This window comes from Siphateles boraxobius, unplaced genomic scaffold, assembly GCF_051911475.1.
Source record: "Siphateles boraxobius isolate OS27281-9 unplaced genomic scaffold, OSU_SipBor_1 102, whole genome shotgun sequence".
NCBI lineage: Eukaryota > Metazoa > Chordata > Actinopteri > Cypriniformes > Leuciscidae > Siphateles > Siphateles boraxobius.
Genome location: NW_027508703.1, coordinates 1,161,733 through 1,186,390, shown reverse-complemented (window position 1 = coordinate 1,186,390; position 24,658 = coordinate 1,161,733). Strand labels below are relative to the sequence as shown.

At 41.5% G+C, this 24,658-nt stretch overlaps 1 protein-coding gene across 2 annotated transcripts in view; it reads left to right on the top strand.

Annotated features, from left to right (window-relative positions):
• Nucleotides 1-18,212, top strand: part of pdhx (pyruvate dehydrogenase complex component X) — a 49,627-nt gene extending 31,415 nt beyond the window's left edge. For both annotated transcript variants that reach the window (XM_077245557.1, XM_077245566.1), the window contains exons 9-11: nt 3,678-3,836; nt 15,668-15,732; nt 17,644-18,212. In XM_077245557.1, the coding sequence (XP_077101672.1) occupies nt 3,678-3,836; nt 15,668-15,732; nt 17,644-17,884 (465 nt within the window). In that variant the 3' untranslated portion in view covers nt 17,885-18,212. The remainder of the gene's footprint in view (nt 1-3,677; nt 3,837-15,667; nt 15,733-17,643) is intronic.
• Nucleotides 18,213-24,658: the final 6,446 nt, after the last annotated feature.

Here is a 24,658-nt window from a genome sequence, read left to right as displayed (position 1 = left end):
AACCTGTTGTAGGAGACTCCAAAACAACATTAGGAAACTTTAAAATAGCATAAAATTAGAAATAAACCTTAAAGGGTCATTCCACCAGTGGAGACATGCATATGTATTGAAAGTGGGTCATATATGTAGTAGAATAGTATCATAAATTTCTAATTTGGGACCTTCTTGGACGATAAAAGCCAGAAAATGACTTTTTAGTGCTTGTGGATTGTAGACAACAATCCCCATAGTGCATTGCAATGCTCAGCTCTGCAGACCACTCCCACTACAGTAGCTAGCTCAACTGCAAGATATTTGTGCAATGAACCTGCCACGTTAGCGTGTTAACAAAATGAAAATAAACTTACTTTACAGAAAGACGACCATTTGACCCTGTAGGCTTTGGCTGACGTTGCCAGTTGACCTTAGGTATTCTAAAGTAGGTCTCCAGGACGCCGCTATCCATATGGGGTGCGAAACTCGGGTGAGCAACAACACACGCGTCCGTGTCATCCTCCGATTCCGTAGCACCGCTGGAACTCTCGGCAGCAGACAGACTCTTGTTCTGTGTCCATTGGTGCACAGTGAGAGCACAGGCACCACCAATCTGCCCCAGCTCGAGCCATTGCGGGCTCCTCGTCCTCGTAACGTCGGCTGTGGTGACAGCAGCTTCAGCTGCCTCCGGTTCCTCCATAGCCCTCAGCTCCTCGTCCTCGTAACGTCGGCTGTGGTGACAGCAGCTTCAGCAGCCTCCTGTTCCTCCATAGCCCTCAGCTCCTCGTCCTCGTAACGTCGGCTGTGGTGACAGCAGCTTCAGCTGCCTCCGGTTCCTCCATAGCCCTCCGCTGCTTGTCGCTATACTGTGGCTCATAAAGGAAGCCACGAACATCCGTTTCTACCATAACTTCGTCAAAATCCAGATCCTCCATAATGCATCAGTCTGCGTATTCAGTACCTTCGTCCATATTTTCAAAAAGTTTCTCCTGGTGAAATCAAACGCACTGGCACTGATCTGATAGGTCTGTTAGTGCATTAGGTCCAACCCCCTATGGGCGGGTTTGAAAGGGCGGGAACTAGTGCTTGTAGTCTTCACAGAAATCCCCCCCTTTTACACTTCCTCCTACAATGACGTAAAATGACGATTTTTGCGTCATTGTAGGAGGAAGTGAAAAAGGTAAATAGAGGATTTCTCTCGTCTCAGGGGAAAATGAAAGAGTGTTGCACGACCATTCAATAGTATGACTGGATTTCTAACAATGGAAATCTTAATGCAAATGGGTGGAGTGACCCTTTAATATACTCACTGCAAATCTTAAAAACTATAACAAAGAAGATCAAAAATCACGGCAAGCTTATTTTTCAAACCTTATAAATGAAAATATGAATAACCCACGATTCTTATTTAGTACCATAGATTCACTAATAAATCATAAAATTGGTTGTAGGTCTGCGTTACCAAGTTCCAAATGTGAAGAGCTTGCTGGCTACTTCAGAGATAAAGTTAGAAATATTCGATTGGGAATCTGCTCTGAAAACAAAAATAATAATATTACTATGCTCCCTCTCTTACCTAGTGCTTATAATACTGTCCAAATGGAAAGGTTTATTTTGGTTGATGTTGAGACCCTAAGAAAGGTAGTAACAGAACTGAAACCATCCACTTGTTCTCTTGATCCAATTCCTACCTCTCTTTTTAAATCTATTTTTAATTCGATATCTAATGATATCCTTGAGATAGTAAATCACTCACTACAACTTGGCATTTTTCCGTGTGATCTTAAATTGGCCCTAGTGAAACCTGTACATAAAAAGGGAATTCAGATATTTCAACTCCTAGTAATTATAGACCCATTTCAAATCTCGCATTTTTGAGTAAAATATTAGAGAAAATTGTATTTAATCAGTTAAGCACATTTTTAAATACACATTCAAAATTAGAGATGTTTCAGTCTGGTTTTATAAAACATCATAGCACAGAGACCGCTCTTATTAAAGTAGTAAACGACATAAGAATAAACTTGGCCTTCAGTTCTGGTGCTGCTTGACTTGAGCGCTGCGTTTGATACAGTGGATCACCAGATTCTCTTGAATAGATTACGTGAGTATGTTGGCCTATCTGAAACTGTTTTAAATTGGTTTTCATCATATCTTAGCGGAAGAACATTTGTAATATCTATTAATAATACCTTGTCTGAACATTATGAGGTATTGTGTGGAGTCCCTCAGGGATCAATTCTAGGACCACTACTTTTTAATCTATACATGTTACCTCTTGGTTGTATCATCAGGAGACATTATATCTCTTTTCACAGTTATGCTGATGATACACAGATGTAGCCGTATCGCTGGATGACACTGGGCAAATTGATTCACTTGCAAATTGCATCCAAGACATAAATGACTGGATGTTGGCGAAATTTCTTACAACTGAACAAAGTTTTGATAATTGGATCAAAGGCACAGAGAGAAAAATTAACCCCTAAACTAAATATCCTGGGATTAAATCCAAGCAAAATTGCAAAAAATGTAGGTGTTGTCTTGGACTCTGATTTTAATTTTAAAGCGCATGTGTGTAATATTACTAAAATAGCATTTCATCATTTAAAGAATATTGCTAAAATAAGACCATTCCTTTCTATGCGCAATACAGAAAAATGAATGCATACATTTATAACTAGCAGGCTTGACTATTGTAATGGCCTCCTCTCTGGTCTACCAAAGACTACAATTAATACAAAACTCTGCTGCTCGAGTATTGACAAAGACCAAGAAGAGAGAACATATTAAACCTATACTAAAATCATTACATTGGCTACCTGTTAGTTTTCGTATTGATTTTAAAAACCTTTTATTAGTTTATAAGGCACTACATGGACTTGCTCCAGACTATCTTTTAAAAATGCTTACAGTATATGAACCTGTAAGGATTCTCAGATCCTCGGATTCTTTACTTTTAACAGTACCACACACTAGAGCTAAAAGATCTGGTGATGCTGCTTTTAGTCGCTACGCTCCTCGTCTCTGGAATAACCTTCGTGAAGAAGTAAGACGTGCTGAAAATATAAGTAGTTTTAAGTCTAAATTAAAAACATATCTCTTTAGTCTGCCCTTCCTATAATATTTCATAATGTTTGTAATTTAATGTTGTTTTATTATTTTAATAAATCTTCATACATTATTATTTTATTTTTGTATTTTACCTGTATTTGTATTTTCTTTAAATTTTTGTGCCTGTACAGCACTTTGAACTGCATTGATTTGTTTTGGAAAAGTTTTATATAAATAAAATTTGCTTGCTTGCTAATAGGGGCACTTTAAATGATGTGTTCCCTTCTTTTCCCCCATAAACGACTCATTCGAGATAAATGTACATAAATCATCTGAATTCCTCTTCAGGAAACTTGCTCTCATTAGCTGTTCTCGGATCAGACCCACTTTAGCTGCCGAAGTGTGCCAGAATGTCATGATGCACACAATATTTACATACATATTTTCATAAACCAGCCAGGTTAATAGAATATTTAAATGTAGTGAAAGAGTTTTGTATTTGCATGATTAGTTTGCATTTGCAGGGAAAACAGATAATTCCCAGTGTCCAGCGATCGGATGGTTCCGCTAGTGTCCGTTCCCCTGTCACTGTGTGTTGTTTGCTGATGACAAGTGTGTGAGTGACGCTGTGGGTGTGTGTTGTCCTGCAGGAGATGCCCGAGGTGAACGTCGTGTGGTCTTCGGAGGGCCCTCAGCCTCTCGGCTCCATCCACATCTGCGTCGCCGTGGCAACAGCGCGGGGCCTCATGACCCCCATCATCAGAGACGCTGCTGATAAAGGGCTGATGGAGATCGCTAACACCGCAAAGGTCATCGCTAGCCTTCATAGAGTTCAAACACACGCTCTGATCATGTGACCATAGCAAACATGCTCCATCTGAAGGCCCAGATATACTCCCGGAGAAGTGCTTCATCTAGGGGTCAAAAGAAGTTTCGAGCGATGTACTGTTAGTGAACATCTCGACAGCGCACACATTAACATGAGTGTGTAAATATGTGCTGCACATTCCTCTAAATAACACAACAAAACAGACAGAACACAGCGGTTCAGAAAGCATCCGATCACAGTGATGTGAGCTCTGAGATCGTCACGTTTATTCATCGAAACTTTACACAACAGATCGCTTTAAAGCAGCAGCTTCACGGTATTAAACATGAAAACAGTTCGAGTCTTTCAGTTTCAGCTGTTCATGTCTTCACTCGCAGAGATTACACATCAAAGACGGCGGAGCCTCATAGCCACACCCACCGTTACATCATCAGCACGCTGACCAATGGCAGCTCAGAGCCATGTCCCAGCGCAGTGCTGTTTTGCTTTCCTGAAACAACTCCCAACAAGCTTCGTTTCAGCCTGATTTTGATCGAAATGACGTCACTCCAGATTATTGCAGGGTTTTGCTTGAATATCTGGGCCTTGAGATCTGGTGTATAGAGGGTATGCATTGATGATTAAAGATCCAGTGATCATGGATATTGAAATGCAGCAAGAATCATGTTTCCTGATTTATATGAGCCTGATTTACACGCCGGGGAAATACATAAAGCAAATTTGCCAGTGGACGCTTTATATAAATACAATATAGGTCTAAATCCCTGAGTGATCCCTTACATTTAATGTTTTATATATCATCATATCGTCTAGCCCAAACACTTGTGTAGTTTTTTTGTCAGTGTTTATTTAAAAACATCTGAATATGCAGAATATATGATGGTGAATATTTAATAGATTTACATTTACATTTATTCATTTAGCAGATGCTTTTATCCAAAGCGACTTACAAGTGAGAACAATAGAAGCAGTTAAATTAACAGTAGGACAACGATACGTAAGTGCTATGACCCCTCTCAGTTTAATTTAACAGTTTTTTTTATTTTTTAAATAGTAAATAGATGAGAAGAGAAATTGTTAGTATTACTGGACCAAGTGCTGCCGAAAAAGATACATCTTCAGCAGTTTCTTGAAAGTGGCTACTGACTCAGAAGCTCTGGTTGGGTTAGGCAGATCATTCCACCAGCAGGGAACAGTCATGGTAAAGGTCCGAGAAAGAGATGTTGTGCCTCTTTGAGATGGTACCACAAGACGACGTCCGCTTGCAGAGCGCAAGTTTCTGGATGGCACATAAGTCTGAAGTAATGAGTTTAGGTAAGAAGGAGTAGTGCCAGTGGTTGTTCTGTAGGCAAACGTCAGTGCCTTGAATTTAATGCGAGCGGCAACTGGCAACCACTGCAGGTTTGAGATTAAGAATCTCTTTTACAAGAGCGTCCTGGCCAAAACTGACAGACACAGCACGTTTGAGTGTAACAAATAACATCCAACAATACATACACATATACACACAAAACAAGCAACTCTAATACAATTTCAATATTAAATACATAACTAGCTAAAACATCTACAGCCCGATGTTTCATTCTCCAAATCATTTAAAACTATTTTAAAAGTGTCCAACGAGACCAGATTCCTCAGTTTCAATGTACTTTGCAAACAATTCCAGGCAGAGGGAGCAGCAAATTGAAATGCCTTTTTTCCAAATTCAGTCCGTACCACTGGAACAGACAGTGAAAATAATTCCTGTGACCGGAGGCTATAGCTAGAAGGATTCTTTTTACAGATGTATGTACAAAGATATGAAGGAAGTAAACCCAGGATAGATTTATAAATAAAAACATGCCAATGTTTTTTGTCTTCGGATGGACAACGCAGACCAGCCAACCCGAGCATACAACACACAATGATGAGTGAGAGTTTTAAGATTTGTTATAAACCTCAGTGCACCATGATAAACAGTGTCTAAAGCATGTAAACATTGTGCAGATGCATGCATATATATCACATCACCATAGTCCAGTACCAACATAAAAGTCGCTCCAACAAGCCTCTTTTTTGCCTCAAAGGAAAGACAGGATTTAATTCTAAAGTAAAAACCCAATTTCACTTTCAGTCTTTTCACCAGTTGCTGGACATGAGGGCCAAAGGAGAGAGCGTCATCAATTAAAATACCCAGATACCTGTACTGAGACACAAACTCAATTTTTGAACTTTGCGACGTATTAATAGGCAGAAGATTATTATGAGGGATTGATTTGGATTTAGAAAACAACATGCATTTTGTTTTATCCACATTTAGAACCAGTTTTAATTCAATTAAGTTATGCTGAACAATATCAAATGCAGACTGTAATTGAGAAAGAGCTAGATTGGGTGTGGATGCTGAACTATATATAACTATCATCAGCATAATAATGAAACTTTACATTATGAACATTACGATCAATATTATTCATATATATAGTAAATAGGAGTGGTCCTAGGACTGACCCCTGTGGCACACCTTTAGTGACATTAAGTGAACCAGAGATAAAACCTTCTGCCTGTACACATTGAGTTCTGTTTGAAAGATAGTTATTAAACCAGCCAATCGTATGTTTAGTTAATCCAATACTAGATAATCTTTGTATCAGTAAAGTATGATCAACAGTATCAAATGCTTTTGATAGATCGATGAATAAGGCTGCACAGTATTTCTTATTTTCTACAGATTCAATAAAATCATTTAGTATCTTTAAGGCTGCGGTAGTTGTGCTATGTTGTTTTCTAAAACCAGATTGAAAATCAGACAGGGTATTATTAACAGACAGAAATTATTTTAATTGATTGCTGACAAATGTTTCAAGAACTTTGGCCAAGACTGACAGCTTGGAAATAGGCCGGTAGTTATTTGGGTGTGTGTGATCTCCGCCTTTAAACAGGGGAAGAACAAAAGCTGATTTCCATATAAGTGGAATTTCATTTAAGTCAAGTGAAAGGTTAAAAATATAAGTCAGAGGTGGAGAAATAAAATCAGCTGCTAGCTTTAAAAAGTAAGGTTCTAGATCATCAGGACCTGCCGATTTCGATACATCCAAAGATTTAAGGGCTTTGTTTGCACACCTCAGAGATTGCAATTGGTGAAAAGTTGAATGATTGACTAGACTCAAAGCTGTCTGACTGAACAATCAAATGGTTCACATGAGCACCATTAACTGAATCAAACAAAAATCCAGAAGCTATGAAGTGTTCATTAAAACAATTAAGCATATTTACTTTATCAATAATTGTATCAGAGCCCTAATTAATACATGATGGAAGTTCTACACCTTTATTATTTTCAGTTAATGATTTAACACTTTTCCAGAATTTTGAAGAATTGTTTAGATTGTGAGATGTTCTTATAAGAAAATTTTCAGCTTTAGCTTTTCTGACTGCAACCGTGCATGCATTGCGCAATCGTCTAAAATCAAGCCAGTCTGAATTTAAATCAGTTTTTCTAGCTTTTGCCCATGCCAGGTTGCGCTTATGAAGAATATTTGCTAAATTATGAGAAAACCATGCATTATTCCGACCCTTCACCCTGTACCTTTTGCGAGGAGCATGTTTGTTTACTAAAGCAAAAAAAATGTTGATAAAAAAAATTCCCAGGCTATTTCAAGGTCAGGAATTAAATTAATTTGTTCCCACTCCAAATTATTCAAATCGTGTATAAACCCTTGTTCTGAGAAATGTTTCATGTCACGCTTGGTTATGATGATTGGTTTAGTTCTAGGAATTTTTGTGTTTCTAACTTTTGCGATGACACAGTGGTCACTGATGTCATTTGCAAATATGGATGCAATTGAGTACTTATGGGGAGTATTTGTTAAGATTAGATCTATTAATGATGATTTATCTGGACATTTTAGGTTCGGTCTAGTGGGCTTTTCAACAATCTGAAAAAGATTCAATGCATCGAAATAGGTTTTAAATTCATCAGCTGCTGAATGCAACCAGTTCCAGTTTAAATCACCTAGAACTACCAATTCTTTAGCATCAAGAGCTGAAAAGAGTTGGAATAAAGAAGGGAGCACACTACTATCAGCAGACGGTGTTCTATAGCAACCAACAAATGTTATGCTGAGAGATTTAGAAACCTCAAGATCGAGAGCTAAAAATTCAAATTGTTTACTCACTGATTTAAAAAGCAGTACTTTAACATGAAACCTTTTTTTTTATAAATATTGCTACGCCCCCACCCCTTTTTGGTCGGTCAGACCTATATACATTATAACCATTAATACAAATATCCTTGTCTAAAACAGATTTGCTTAGCCAAGTTTCAGTTAGAACAATTACATCCGCATCAGTGGACTGTGCCCAAATACGAACCATGTCCATTTTAGAAATTAACATCCGCACATTCAAATGAATAAAACCAAGTCCGCACCTTGATTTAAAATCTGCAGGTGTTTCTAAGCTTGAAGCACAGTCAGAAACTGGGCCTGGATTAGGTTGAACATTACCCGATATCAAAAGTAATAAAACAATCAAGCACCTCTGCCTAAATGATTTAATATTAAAATCTTTAGAATTTGTCTCTACTATTTTAAAGTTCCAGTGGGCACTTATAGAGATTGTAAAATTATCCTGAAGAACCATAACACTGGACAAACAGACCTGGTCTTCAGTGCAAAAACAGGACTGGAGTATAGAAGACAGTCTGGCACACGGCACCTCTAGTGCAAAGCCAGATGTAGACGTTCCTCTGTGTGCTGTGACCATAACGTACTTGACGTCAGATGTAAACAGGAAAATGGGCAATGTGAAATTACGCGATGCTATGGAAAATAAGATACAATTTTAAGAACAGCAAGGTCTAAAACAATAAGAATAAAAAATAAAACCACATCAGCGGCAGAAAGAAGCACTTTCCTTCATCTTGAAGGATTCATATCCATAAAGACCACACGGACAGCTTCTGCAGACAGCTTCACCAAGACAGCTTCCACAGTCAAGCCAGTTAGGATAATCTAAGTCCTCCAGTCCCGAGAAAGCCATTGTTGTGCTTAGACCATAAATTGAAGGATCTTCGATCGCACTTTGTTAGTATTAATGTTGAACACGAGAACGAGAAGACCCACGCACTCAAACGACTTAGTCTGCCATTTTTGGGTGTATGCAACCCTCAGGGAACGTGTGCTCTCTTCGGCTCATTAAAGACCATTCTGGCTGCAGCATCTGGATCAATTGCTGGAAGACCAGCCAGGAGAGCATTACAATAGTCCAGTCTGGATAGAACAAGTGCTTGGACAAGGAGTTGTGTAGCATGCTCTGTAAGGAAGGGCCTGATCCTCCTAATGTTGTGCAAGGCAAATCTGCAGGACCGGGCAGTTCTAGCAATGTGGTCTGTGAAGTTCAAATGATCATCAATTACAAGCCCAAGGTTTCTAGCTGACCTTGATGGAGTTATGGATGATGAGCCTAGCTGAATGGAGAAGTTGTGATGAAGTGTTGGGTTGGCCAGGACCACAAGTAGCTCTGTCTTCGCAAGGTTTAGTTGAAGGTGGTGGTCCTTCATCCAGCCAGAAATGTCTGTCAGGCTGGCTGAGATACGAGCAGCTACTGTCGGATCGTCAGGTTGATAGGCAAAGCCATGTTTCTGAATGACAGATCCTAGTTATGTCATGTAGATGGAGAAGAGGAGTGGTCCAGGCACTGAGCACTGAGGCACCCCAGTAGCTAGATGTTGGGTCTTAGATGCCACACCTCTCCACAACACCCTAAAGGACCTACCTGAGAGGTAAGACTTGAACCATTGGAATGCAGTTCCCGAGATTCCCTTCATCTTTAGGATTCACAGGAGGATCTGGTGGTTAACTGTGTCAAAGGCAGCAGATCCAGCAGGATGAGGACTGAGGATTTGGAAGCTGCTCTTGCCAGTGTCAGGGCTTCAATTACCGAGAGCAGGACAGTTTCAGTTGAGTGTCCGCATTTGAAACCAGACTGATTGTTGTCCAAAAGGTTGTTCTGTGTGAGAAAGGAGGAGATCTGGTTTTAAACAACTCGTTCAAGTGTCTTCGCGACAAAGGGAAGAAGGGATACCGGTCTGTAACTTGTTAGATGTACTGGATTTAGGTTGGGTTTCTTAAGCAGTGGGGTTACCCGAGCCTGCTTAAAAGCTGTGGGAAAGGTACCAGTGTGAAGAGAGGTGTTTATGATGTGCGTGAGTGTGGGTACAACTGAGGAAGAAATGGCTTGAAGTAGATTAGTGGGGATAGGATCAAGCAGACAGGTGGGAGGGCGATTGGAAAGGAAGAGTTTAGAGACTTCTGCCTCTGAAAGTAGAGAGAAGGAGGGTAGAATGTGTGCGTTTGCTGGTAAAATATGTGTCAGTTTGTGGTTTGGGTAAATTGGCCGCTGATGGTGGTTGTTTTATCTATGAAGAATGTGGCAAAATCGTCAGCTGTTAGGGTTGATGAAGGAGGAGGAGGGTTGAGAAGAGAGGAGAAGGTTTTGAAAAGCATGCGATAGTCAGAAGAATTGATAATTTTGTTGTGATAGTAAGCTATTTCAGCAGTAGAGATATTAGCAGAGAAGGAAGAGAGGAGGGATTGATAAAGACCAGGGTCTGTAGGATCTTTCGATTTGCGCCACTTCCCCTCTGCACCCCTGAATTTAGTACGATGTTGGCGGAGAATATCAGATAACCAGGGGGCAGAGGGTGTGGCGCGGGGCTGGCCTGGAGGAAAGGGGCAGAAGTTGTCCAAGCATGATGTTAAAGCTGAGAAAGAGTTTCAGTTGCACTGTTAGTATCTAGTGTTGAGAGCTGATCAGGTGGAGGAAGTGTGGATGAGACCAAAGAGCATAGGTGAGAGGGTGAAAGTGAGCGTAGGTTCCGCCGAAAGGTGATCTGTGGAGGAGTGTGTGTTGTGTTCTGAGGCAGGTTGAGGTTGAGTAGCGGTAGTAGATAAGGTCCAATTGGTTACCTGATTTGTGAGTAGCCACCGTAGATATTCGTTTGAGGTCAAATGAGCCAAGCATGGTGTGGAAATCAGCAGCCTGAGGTTTGTCTAGGTGGATGTTGAAGTCTCCAAGAATTATGAGAGGAGTACCATCTTCAGGGATGGCTGAGAGTAGCACATCAAGCTCCTCCAAGAAACTGCCAAGTTGACCTAGGATGACGATATTCAACTACAAAATGGATTTTAATAGGACTAGTCATGGTAATTGAATGTGATTCAAATGAGCTGTTGTCACACAGAGGTGGTAAAGGATCAAATTTCCAATCGTTTGAGATGAGCAGACCAGTAGCTCCACCTCTTCAGGTCAGACGAGGGGTGTGTGAGAAAGTGAAGTTAGTGGAGAGGGCAGCAGGTGTGACAGTGTCCTCTGGTCTGATCCAGGTCTCAGTCAGGGCCAATACCCTGAGACCTGAATGACTAGAAATAGATTTAATGAAATCAGCTTTGTTTACAGTGGACTGGCAGTTCCAGAGACCAATAGGAAAAGAGAATGAAGTATTAGAAGACACCGGAAAGGTACGGAGATTGTTAGGATTGTACCGCCTCCGACGTGTGACATTTGATTTACGTATGTTAGTAATAGTAGGGATTTGAAAACACATAGTGTAAAGGAGCTCACAAATAGAAAGATCAGATGAAAAGTTGTAGAAGAGAAAGGAAACAACAATAAATAATAAACAAGAAGAATTTAATACTCGAGTGCCTTGTTGGTGTCGTTGCTCGGTGAGTTGCACAGGTAGAGTCGCTGGTCTTTACACTCTTCGGTCTTCACACGATAAGGGCTTCACACGAGGGCAGCTGCGACCGCTGCCGCGGTGCACTAATCAGTTATACACACGCCTAATACCCCGTTAATGAATACAGCAGGCCACGTCGAACTATTAAGCCAAGCGAAACTCAACAGTCACGACACAAACAAACAAACAAACGTCAGGTTGACACATGTTTTTACCAGGGTAACACAGTAACGAAGAGCCGCGCTAAAATCTAATGAGAAAAGTAAACACTCACAGACTGATGTTCTCTCCTGCTGTTCTACTGCTTCTTCTAATAGATGAGTTGGCAATACAGTATATAACAACAGAATATATAGGGTAAAAATTCAGCATATTGACACGAAATGAAAACTGCAAATCCCGCTTTCTCCGGCAGGATCCAGTGGTTTCTGGGAATCACAGGATCCATTTCTCGGTTCTGTAGCTTTAGCAGTCTGTAAAAATACACCTCAGGTTTCGGTTCAAATCTATATAGTCAGTCTCAAAGCTCTTTCCTGTTTTAGATGTGTTTTGTGTGTTTCACGCTGAAAAGAAATGCTGTCGCTCGGTGTGTGTGACCGCAGTCACTCCGGCCGAAGGGGATGTCACACGCATAACCTCTACAGATTACATTATTATTATTATTATTAGATTATAGATTAGATGACTCTGTGAACCCATCGCACATTAAACTGGTTTCCTCTGTTCATTAAACTGGTTTCCTCTCTTCGTTAAACTGGTTTCCTCTGTTTGTTAAACTGGTTTCCTCTGTTCATTGAACTGGTTTCCTCTGTTCTTTAAACTGGTTTCCTCTGTTCGTTAAACTGATTCTCTTACGAGAGTACTCTCGTGTTGCGTAAACTAGCTTACGCTACGGGAAAAGCCCCCTTTTCTCGAGAATACTGAAGCCAAAAATTATCCTTAATTTTGCATTAGTTTAAAACGCATTGCTGCACAGAGCAGACCTAGGCGAAGCAGCTCGCGCGCCTATTGGTTGCTCTGCGGCACCTGCTGCAGCCTATCGATGGACTGTTCGTGACGTAAGCACCAATGAGGGCGCGGGCGCCCTCGCGTGTCACGTCACGCCAGAATGGGCGTGGCTTATGTCTATAAAAGCCGAGTCCAGATAGGATGTTCTTTGATTTTTCATCTCTTCAGCGAAGACACCACATCGCTGAATCTCTGAAGAGGCCTGCGCCGTTGACAAAGCCTTTTAGCGGGACGAGCATCTGCTTCGCAGAACAGGAGCCGGCCATCCTCGCCGCTTCTCCGTCCATACCTGCTGCGCTTTTCGGCGCCCATATCCTTTTCCTACTGGCTGTGTGTTCGCCCTCGAACTCACTTTCTAAAAGAGCTGAGATGTTGTTACAAATTCCTCGTTTCACTAAGTGCGGCTCTTGCAGAGCCCCTTAATCCTAAGTGCGGCTCTTTGCCACGTTTAACGTGGATCCCACTCCTCTGTCTCTTCTGTCTGGGCCGCGCCGTAAAATGCACCGCTCGCAGAGAGCTCCGGAGGCCACCGCAGTGAGTGAATGCACGCCGGCCATCTTCCCGCGTGCATCGCTGTATGGTTCCCCTGCCTCGATCACGGCCGCCCAGCCTCCGTCTGCCGCTGTCGTGCATCTCGAGTCTGAGGGGGACAACGCGGATGAGGACAGCTGTTCTATTGCTGCGTCGCTGAGTGAAGGATGGTCAGGCTCCAATCCGGACCGCGCCCCTTCCCTGCAAAGGCGCCATTTTCTGCCAGGCTGCGGGCTACTGTCTCTTCGACGCTCTCCGTTGTTGATGGCGCGAAAGACAAAGGCTACCTCTTCATCCCCCTCCAGTCGAGGAAGCGGTAGCCACTCCCTTGTGCCTGCAGGACTACTTCGGCTCAGCAGCATTCACGCTCTTCGAGCCGCCACAGGCCGCCTCCCCCCTGGGGATCCCGGCCCTAGATAACGCTAAAACCCAAGCCTCAAAGTCTTCCGGACCCTTCAGAGAAGACGAAGATGGCTGAGCCCCTCCGTGGCCGGACCGCCATCAAAGAAGACATGTCTCTTCACCCCTACACATAAGCACGGCCCGTTCAGTGTCACACACTCATTCACATTTACATTTTACGTTTATTCATTTAGCTGATGCTTTTATCCAAAGCGACTTACAATTTCTATATTTCAGAGATTGCACGCCTCTGGAGCAATTAGGGGTTAAGTGTCTTGCTCAGGGACACATTGGTGTCTCACAGTGGATTTTAACCCGGGCCTCTCACAACAAAGGCATGTGTCTTATCCACTGCACCATTCACGGCCCACCCCAATAAATCCGGCTAATGCCGCACATGTTCTAAATGTAGGAAGTGTGCCAACTATGCAGTGCTCACCCCTACTCACAAACACTGTCTGCCATGTGACACACCACCCGGCTCCCGCCGAGGATGTTTTAAATGTAGGTTATGTGCCCACCGTACAGTGCTCACACCTACTCACAAACACGGTTTGCCATATGACACACCACCTGGCTCACGCCGTGGATGTTATAAGTGTAGGAAAAGTGACCACTACCCAGTGTTCACCCCTACACATAAGCACGGCTCGCTCTGTGACACACGCGCACTCAGATTGCGTTCAGTGTGTAGAGAGCGCGTGCCCACATGCGAACACCGCATGCTATGTGTCTCTCACACGCAGCGGCCAGAACCCAGATATCATTCTCCCCCTGGCTTTAAGTATGAAAGCATGGGAAATGATCCCGGGCGTGTAGGAAGTGTGCCCACTATGCAGTGCTCATCCCTACTCACAAACACTGTCTGCCATGTGACACACCACCTGGCTCACGCAGAGGAGGTTATAAATGTAGGTTATGTGCCCACCGTACAGTGCTCACCCCTACTCACAAACACTGTTTGTCATACGACACACCGCCCGGCTCACGCCACGGATGTTATAAGTGTAGAAATAGTGCCCACTACCCAGTGTTCACCCCTACACATAAGCACAGCCTGCTCTGTGACTCACATGCACTCAGATTGCATTCAGTGTGTAGAGACGTGCTAGAGACGCACTCTGTGAGTGCGATGTGCTTGGAGTTTGGGCCTAAATGACTCTAAAGTTGTCCTCAAACCAAGACACAGCTATGTCCCCAAATTGCTCTCCAATCCGTTCAGAGCGCAAGTCATCTCCCTATCAGCCATACCTGGGTCTCACGGCGAATGTGACAATCTACTCTGCCCGGTCAGGGCATTGAGGATATATGTCGAGCGGTCTGCTGCGTTCAGGCAGTCAGAACAGCTCTTCGTTTCGTTCGGTGGCCGAGGCAAGAGGCTAGCTACCTTTAAACAGACCCTTTCAAGATGGATAGTTGACGCTATCACGCTGGCTTATAGGTCTAAGGGCCTTCAATGCCCCTTAAGCATCAGAGCCCATTCGACCAGAGGCGTGGCCTCTTCATGGGCATGGTCCAGTGGGGTTTCACTCCAGGATATCTGTAGAGCGGCAGGCTGGGCCTCTCCATCTACATTTATACGATTCTACAACCTGGAAGTTCCTGCTCTGCAGGCTAAGCTGTTCTTAGTCTAATACTTGACTGACAGGCTATAACAGTCAGTTGCAATACAGTTCAGGCCGACTCAGGTCTCTCCTGTCTGTGATTATGTGATAAGCACTGGTTCCTATAGTTATAGGATTATGTTGGTCTGAATATCACTCACTAGTATGGTTCACAAGGTGAGGGAACGAGTGTTGCGTAACCCTGCCGTGCTTGTGCTACGTTCTGGTTTCGCTTCAGTGTTAAAAACCAAAGAACATCCTATCTGGACTCGGCTTATATAGACATAAGCCACGCCCGTCTTGTGGTACGTAACCAATAGGCGTGCGAGCTGCTTGGCCTAGGTCTGCTCTGTGCAGCAATGCGTTTTAAACTAATGCAAAATTAAGGATAATTTTTGGCTTCAGTATTTTCGAGAAAAGGGAGCTTTTCCCGTAGCGTAAGCTAGCTTACGCAACACTCGTTCCCTCATCTAGAGAGAACCGGGGTTCTGTTAGTAACTGAGAGCGTTTCCTCTGTTCGTTAAACTGGTTTCCTCTGTTCAGGCGCTGGCACAGAAGGCGCGGGATGGGAAGCTGTTACCAGAGGAGTATCAGGGAGGATCGTTCAGGTGAATATGTCCTCATCAACAAAAATGTATTTCGGTCCTTTCAGATAATTTTCCATCAAAAAGAATATACATAAAAACTGAAAAAGGTGTAGGCTGAAGTCTTATTATGCCTGTGCAAATTTACATTCATAAACTCATTGTTAATCCTAATTTTATTTTTGGTACTACTTTGCCGATTGCTAAATATTATAAACTTTGTTTTACTCAAACTCAATGAAAGTTGATTATCATTAAACCGTCTTTTTAAGACCATCAGTTCCAATTTCCATTCAATTTGTGTCATCAGCAAACCATATCATTTCTAATATTTTAGACAAATATCATCCATATACAATACAAACAGTTTGGGGCCTAACACCGAACCTTGTGGAACACCACACGTAACTTTCATTAGATCCGATTTAATATTATTTATTTGTACAAACTGATAAGGTAACGTCTCAACCAAAAATCACTATAACGAGGGTTTTAGCAATGTGTTTCAAAAGAAGAATAATGATCTTATTGAATATGGAAGCATGTGTGTGAGTTCCAGCAGTGTGTGAGTTCCAGCAGTGTGTGTGTGTTTCAGCAGTGTGTTGTGAGTTTCAGCAGTGTGTTGTGAGTTTCAGCAGTGTGTTGTCAGTTTCAGCAGTGTGTGTGTGTGTGTGTGTGTGTGTGTGTGTGTGTGTGTGTGTGTGTGTGTGTGTGTGTGTGTGTGTGTGTTTCAGCAGTGTCTGTGTTTCAGCAGTGTGTTGTGTATTTCAGCAGTGTGTTGTGTGTTTCAGCAGTGTGTTGTGTATTTCAGCAGTGTGTTGTGTGTTTCAGCAGTGTGTTGTGTATTTCAGCAGTGTGTGAGTTCCTGGAGTGTGTGAGTTCCTGGAGTGTGTGAGTTCCAGCAGTGTGTGTGTGTGTTTCAGCAGTGTGTGTGTGTGTTTCAGCAGTGTGTGTGAGTTACAGCAGTGTGTGTTTCAGCAGTGTGTGTGAGTTGCAGCAGTGTGTGTGTTTCAGCAGTGTGTGTGTTTCAGCAGTGTGTGTGTTTCAGCAGTGTGTTGTGTATTTCAGCAGTGTGTTGTGAGTTTCAGCAGTGTGTTGTGAGTTTCAGCAGTGTGTTGTGAGTTTCAGCAGTGTGTGTGTGTGTGTGTGTGTGTTTCAGCAGTGTGTGTGTTTCAGCAGTGTGTTGTGTATTTCAGCAGTGTGTTTCAGCAGTGTGTGTGTGTGTTTCAGCAGTGTGTGTGTGTTTCAGCAGTGTGTTGTGAGTTTCAGCAGTGTGTGTGTGTTTCAGCAGTGTGTTGTGTGTTTCAGCAGTGTGTTGTGTGTTTCAGCAGTGTGTGTGTGTGTTTCAGCAGTGTGTGTGTTTCAGCAGTGTGTTGTGTATTTCAGCAGTGTGTTGTGAGTTTCAGCAGTGTGTTGTGAGTTTCAGCAGTGTGTGTGTGTGTTTCAGCAGTGTGTGTGTTTCAGCAGTGTGTTGTGTATTTCAGCAGTGTGTTTCAGCAGTGTGTGTGTGTGTTTCAGCAGTGTGTGTGTGTTTCAGCAGTGTGTTGTGAGTTTCAGCAGTGTGTGTGTGTTTCAGCAGTGTGTTGTGTGTTTCAGCAGTGTGTTGTGTGTTTCAGCAGTGTGTTGTGAGTTTCAGCAGTGTGTTGTCAGTTTCAGCAGTGTTTGTGTGTGTGTGTGTGTGTGTGTTTCAGCAGTGTGTGTGTTTCAGCAGTGTGTTGTGTATTTCAGCAGTGTGTTGTGAGTTTCAGCAGTGTGTTGTGAGTTTCAGCAGTGTGTGTGTGTGTTTCAGCAGTGTTGTGTATTTCAGCAGTGTGTTGTGAGTTTCAGCAGTGTGTGTGTTTCAGCAGTGTGTGTGTTTCAGCAGTGTGTGTGTTTCAGCAGTGTGTGTGTTTCAGCAGTGTGTTGTGTATTTCAGCAGTGTGTTGTGTGTTTCAGCATCTCTAACCTGGGCATGTTCGGCATCAGTGAGTTCAGCGCGGTCATCAATCCTCCTCAGGCCTGCATCCTAGCGGTGGGCGGCTCGCGGGCTGAGCTCCGGCTGAGCGACGGGCTAACACTACACACACACCAGCTCATGACCGTCACGCTGTCCAGCGACGCACGCCTGGTGGACGCCGAGCTGGCCTCGCGGTTCCTGGAGAGGTTTCGCTCGCACCTCGAGAGCCCTCAGCCGTAGAAGAGGAGGAGCTGACGGTACTATTTATTCAGTGAGATGTACAGACACGTGTACATACAGAAACAGTTCTAGGTCAATTAATAATGTTGTTAGTGGTGCGTCTCCACTATAAATACACTGGATCCTTCTGGTTATTGTGACATGCTGTGCCTCAGTAGAGAAGCATTCAGTAAATCCACTTATGATCAAATCCCAATGTTTAACATACAGACAATATCTGTCAACTTACAGTAAGTATTAAATCATGAAAGCTATAAATCATGTCAGGAACCCGTCTATTTTTGGGGATTATTCAATAATCCAATAAACTCCTGTCTTCTGTACTGAATCTGAGTGGTTTGTGTTTTCCTCATTCACACACTTCTCACCGAGAGTGACGTCAGCTTTATACTTTATACAGGACCGATCGTGTCACAGCAGCTTCACAGTGATAAACAGGAGAATAACAGAATCCGTGATCAAACTTCTTCAAAGATGACACATTCAGCTGAAGACAGTCAGTGTTAAGGTCAATAATATTACTGAATATGAAGTGTCTTTTAAACCCCATCTGATCAAGCCAGACGCGACAGTGGAACTCAAACCCAAACAGAAACCAGTTCAGGAAAACCAGTTCAGGGAAACCAGTTCAGGGAAACCAGTTCAGGGAAACCAGTTCAGGGGAAACCAGTTCAGGAAAACCAGTTCAGGAAAACCAGTTCAGGGAAACCAGTTCAGGAAAACCAGTTCAGGAAAACCAGTTCAGGGAAACCAGTTCAGGAAAACCAGTTCAGGGAAACCAGTTCAGGGAAACCAGTTCAGGAAAACCAGTTCAGGGAAATCAGATCAGGGAAACCAGTTCAGGGAAACCAGTTCAGGGAAATCAGATCAGGGAAACCAGCTCAGGGAAATCAGTTCAGGGAAATCAGATTAGGGAAACCAGTTCAGGGAAATCAGATCAGGGAAACCAGTTCAGGGAAATCAGTTCAGGGAAATCAGATCAGGGAAACCAGTTCAGGGAAACCAGTTCAGGGAAATCAGATCAGGGAAAACCAGTTCAGGGAAATCAGTTCAGGAAAACCAGTTCAGGGAAAACCAGTTCAGGGAAACCAGATCAGGGAACCAGTTCAGGGAAAACCAGTTCAGGGAAATCAGATCAGGGAAACCAATTCAGGGAAAACCAGTTCAGGGAAATCAGATCAGGGAAAACCAGTTCAGGGAAACCAGTTCAGGGAAATCAGTTCAGGAAAACCAGTTCAGGGAAATCAGTTCAGGGAAATCAGTTCAGGGAAATCAGTTCAGGGAAAACCAGTTCAGGGAAATCAGTTCAGGGAAACCAGTTCAGGAAAACCATTTCAGGGAAAACCAGTTCAGGAAAACCAGTTCAGGGAAACCAGTTCAGGGAAACCAGATCAGGGAAACCAGTTCAGGGAAACCAGTTCAGGGAAACCAGTTCAGGGAAACCAGATCAGGGAAACCAGTTCAGGGAAACCAGTTCAGGGAAACCAGTTCAGGGAAACCAGTGGAAGATTCTGTAGGTTTAGTCATGATCCAGCACTCCGCAGGTGTTGCTATTCTCTTTTCCTCATTTAAACGGATTACTCGTTCAGAGAGTGGTTTATAATGTGTCTCAGATTGGATAATTCTACTTTAATAATTTGCGGTCTCTGTCCACCACATAATCTAGAAATATTTAGGAAGATTTGTGAAATATTAACAGATCTAAAGTAAAGAGAAGGATATGTAAATATAGATTTATCTTTCTTTATAACTGCAGGAACTGATATAGAGATCTTTAAACCCAAACTGTCTGATTCCTCATGATGTAATTCACTGTACTGTATATCTGAAACATGACGTGTGCCCCTCTTTCACACACTTTGATGGTATATGGATAAACGTTATATGATTCGTGGATACTGGATATTAAACAACAATCTGCTCTCTGATCATTATTGTGTGCTACAGGTTAAATTGTTAGCCATTTCCCTGTTTAAATAGCTCCTACTTCTACGTAAATACAACTTACATTTTTTGTTTTTAAAAATATTTGCTAAGAGAAGAGGCAAAGAGTTAAAGAACAAACTTAGAAAGATAACAGAAGAACTTAATAGTTAAATTAAAGGAAACTGGATGAAGACACTAAAATATATAAACTCAGTTTAGATGTAGATAACGGGAACAGAATTAGCCAGAAGAGATGATGTGAGGTCAAGGGTCGAATGCTTTGAGGAAGCGGAAAGAAATGTTTTGCAAGAAATTATGCAAGAAACTAATTTAGAAACTAATAAAAGAATTTCCAGTAAGCGTTCAGATGTAGCATCCTTTATTCTTTTTATTTGTTTCAGAAGTACTGATTATAGAGACGTGTGAGGACATGCTTTATGCTTATGAGTCTTTAATGTTTGTTCAAATTTACAGTAAATCAAATACCTTGTACTTAATATTTTTCTTTTATATAAAATATATATATATTTTACAAAATATATTTTACTAGAAAATGAAAGCCATATATCTAACCAAGTTGTGTTTAAAGTTGATATCTCAAAAATTGAAGTTCCCATGAGATTTTGTTTAGGTGTAATACTAAAAATAGCCACCGGATGACTTACATCCCATTGAATTTAATTGTATGCATTCTGCCGTAACAAATTAATAAATTTTGGTCCTGTATATAAATAAATATCACTTCTGTCACTAAATATGGAACCTTGAGACTCAGAGCTTTCTGACAATGTGTGTTTTGTCAAGATTAGAAAAGGTTCTGATCATAAATTATGAAACATGACGATGCCCAAAAGGGGAGGAGCCCGATAAAATCATTTAGAGTACCGTTTCTATGGTAACGCAATGTCCAATTTCAAAACTGTTTTCACAGGATGAACTCTGAGTTTGTAAGCTTTCAAATTATACCTAATTTATGATAACTACTAAAATATGTGATGTAATAATAAAAAGAAATTATATATATATAATATATATTGTACTTTTTAGAGGATAATATTATTTTATCATTTTTTATTGACAAATACTAGATTAAATGTTTTATTATGCACTTTTAGCATTAAAAACCAAAGTTTCAATTATTAAAAGTGTGTGTGTCGACTTTTTGTGACAAAGGTCAGAAACTTCTGTAATGATGTAGATTTTTTGAGGTGCTCTCTTGTCATAAATTCAGCTATTACTGTTCCCTACATAATTTGTAATAAAAAGCACTGCTAAAATATCTATTTAGGAGTCTTAGACCTTTCCAACGATATATATTTTGTCATTAAAATTAGGATTTAATAGTAATATATTGAAGTAAAGTTAGGCGTCCTGCTAGTGGGACGGTGACAGTTAAAGTCCGCCTGAAGTTAATAATTATATCCCTTAAAACTTATCTCTGATCACCGAAATTACATATTTAAACGTTTTTTTTTCCTTGAAAAAAATTCTTCATACCTTAATATATTGAATATAATTCGACACCCTTGCCTCATTTAGTATACGCGGTTCTATGAATATGCAAATGAGCCCCGCCAGCCATTTGTAGTGGTGTCCGAAACCATGGAGGACATTATCCAGTGCACTCACTCAATCCCACAATGCACCACAATAATAATAAAGACTGGATCGTGTTAGTGGACTAACGTAGGGAATAGTGCGTGAGGGTTTAGGGGGCGATTTCGGATTCATCCGTGGTCTTTGGGATTGTTTGATTAGAACTGAACTCTATTGAATCCATGAGGAAGTGTGTCCAGTGTGTCACTGTGTGATGATGTAGCTGGTCAGTTTAGTCATCACCCTGGTTCCCTTGACAAGAAAACAAAAGGATTTTTCCTTAGAGTTTATTTTCTGCAATAATCCAGAAGCCAGTGACTAACAAAAGCATATGACTCTGACACATTTTGTTCATCATGGTTATAAATGAACACAACCTTTATGAATTTTGAGGAGTAAATACAATCGGCAAAAGTTAAAACCTAACCCACATGAAAAAAATAATAATTATATATATATTTTTTGTCACAATTCAATTCAATTCAATTCAAATTTATTTGTATAGCGCTTTTCACAATACACATTGTCTCAAAGCAGCTTTACAGAAAGTGCATTTTGGAAATGTACATAGAAAAATACAGTTAGTTAATCAAGTATTAATTTATGGCATAACATATCGCCGGCGTCGAGTCGTCTCTTCACAGGCGTCGAGTCGTCTCTTCACAGGCGTCGAGTCGTCTCTTCACAGGCGTCGAGTCGTCTCTTCACAGGCGTCGAGTCGTCTCTTCACAGGCGTCGAGTCGTCTCTTCACAGGCGTCGAGTCGTCTCTTCACAGGCGTCGAGTCGTCTCTTCACAGGCGTCGAGTCGTCTCTTCACAGGCGTTGGGGCATCTGAAGTCTCCGTGGATTTCTTTCTTACATCTCAGAGCGTAACATTTAGCACAAGTACTTCAAACGAATTAAACCTGTGACCTGTTTTCTGAGTAACATTAAGAATATCTCTATAGATTGTTGCAACACCGCCGCCACGACCGATCAGACGGGGCTCATGCTTATAACAGTATCCTGGTGGACTAGACTCATTTAGACCGAAATAATCATTTATTTACAATACAATTGAAGGCAGACACAAGGGTGGAATAAAGGCAAGGCAAGGCAAGTTTATTTATATAGCACATTTCATACACAATGGTAATTCAAAGTGCTTTACATAGAAGAAATTAAAATAATCAAAAGAAATCAGAATAATTAAAACAGTTTAGAATAAAAGATAAAATACAGAAATAATCAAATGAAATCAGAATAATTTAAAACATAAAATAAAATACAGTGCAAACAGTCGGACGAACAGTGGCACAGTGCTCATTCAGTAAATGCACAGCTAAACAGATGTGTTTTGAGTCTGGATTTGATTGTGACTGTAGGAGCACATCTGATCTCTTCTGGAAGCTGGTTCCAGCTGCGGCTGGCATAGTAGCTAAAAGCAGACTCGCCATGCTTAGAGTGAACCCTTGGTATTTCTAGCCGATGTGATCCTAATGATCTGAGTGATCTGTTGGGTTTATATTCACTGAGCATATCTGCAATGTATTGAGGTCCTAGGCCATTGAATGATTTATATACCAGTAATAATACTTTAAAATCAATCCTAAATGTAACTGGCAGCCAGTGTAAAGACCTGAGGACTGGTGTGATGTGTTCATATTTTCTGGTTCTGCTCAGAATCCTAGCAGCAGCGTTCTGTATGAGCTGCAACTGTCTTATGGTCTTTTTGGGAAGGCCAGTGAGAAGTCCATTACAATAATCCACCCTACTGGTGATGAAAGCATGCACAAGTTTTTCTAAGTCTTGACTGGAAACAAAGCATCTAATTCTTGCAATATTTTTCAGGTGATAGTATGTTGATTTAGTTATTGCTTTGACATGACTACTGAAAATAAGGTCTGACTCTAGAGACACACCCAGATTCCTGACTTGATTTTTAGTTGTTTGACCCCTAGACTGAAGGTATGCGTTCACCTTGAGAACTTCATCTTTGTTTCCAAACGCAATGACTTCAGTTTTGTCTTTGTTTAACTGAAGAAAGTTTTGGCACATCCAATTGTTTACTTCATCAATGCATTGGCAAAGGGAGTCAATGGGGCTGTAATCGTTAGGCGATAGGGATAAGTAGAGCTGTGTGTGTGTGTGTGTGTGTGTGTGTGTGTGTGTGTGTGTGTCTGTCTGTCTGTCTGTCTGTCTGTCTGTGTCTGTGTCTGTGTCTGTGTGTGTGTGTGTGTGTGTGTGTGTGTGTGTGTGTGTGTGTGTGTGTGTGTGTGTGTGTGTCTGTGTCTGTGTCTGTGTCTGTGTCTGTGTCTGTGTCTGTGTCTGTGTGTCTGTGTCTGTGTCTGTGTGTGTGTGTGTGTGTGTGTGTGTGTGTGTGTGTGTGTGTGTGTGTGTGTGTGTGTGTCTGTGTGTGTCTGTGTCTGTGTCTGTGTCTGTGTCTGTGTGTGTGTGTGTAAGTAGACCTGTGTATCGTCTGCATAGCTATGGTAAGCGATTTGGTTCTTTCTCATTATTTGGCTCATTGGGAGCATGTATAGGTTGAATAGGAGTGGCGCAAGAATTGAGCCTTGCGGGACTCCGCATGTCATGGATGTCCACTCAGATTTATGGTCTCCTATACTCACATAATAACCTCTGCCTCCTAAGTATGACCTGAACCATTTTAGGACTATCCCAGAAAGCCCGACCCAGTTTTCCAGCCTGTCAAGAAGTTTGTTGTGATCGACAGTGTCAAATGCAGCACTGAGGTCGAGTAGTACCAGCACTGATAATTTGCCTGTATCAGGCAAATTTAAAAAATAAAGTCTTTATAAAATAAAGACTTTTCAGAGGATAACGACTCGGGAACATAAAGAATCTGCAGGTCTCCAAGACAGATGAAGAGAACGAGGAAGAGGAAGAAATTAATCATAAGAAATTATGTATGAAAAAGTTAATAATTGTATTTTATAAACAAAATATTTTAGTTTGTATAGTTTAGTATATATTTTCTGATAACATGTTAAGCTTTCATATGGTTACAGTGTTGGGGCATGTTGTCACATCACTTCCTTTCTTTTGAATGAAATAAAGAAAAATATACACTGTATTTATGAAACAAGACCATATAATTACACTAGACGTGTGAAATTATTGTGGAAATAAATAAATACTATGAACCCCAAGTGGATTTAAATAGATATACAAACTGATAGAGGAAAAAATATGGCAGTAGATAATACTGGAGACTCTTAGATGCATTTCATCAGCACCTTCTTCTGAATTCA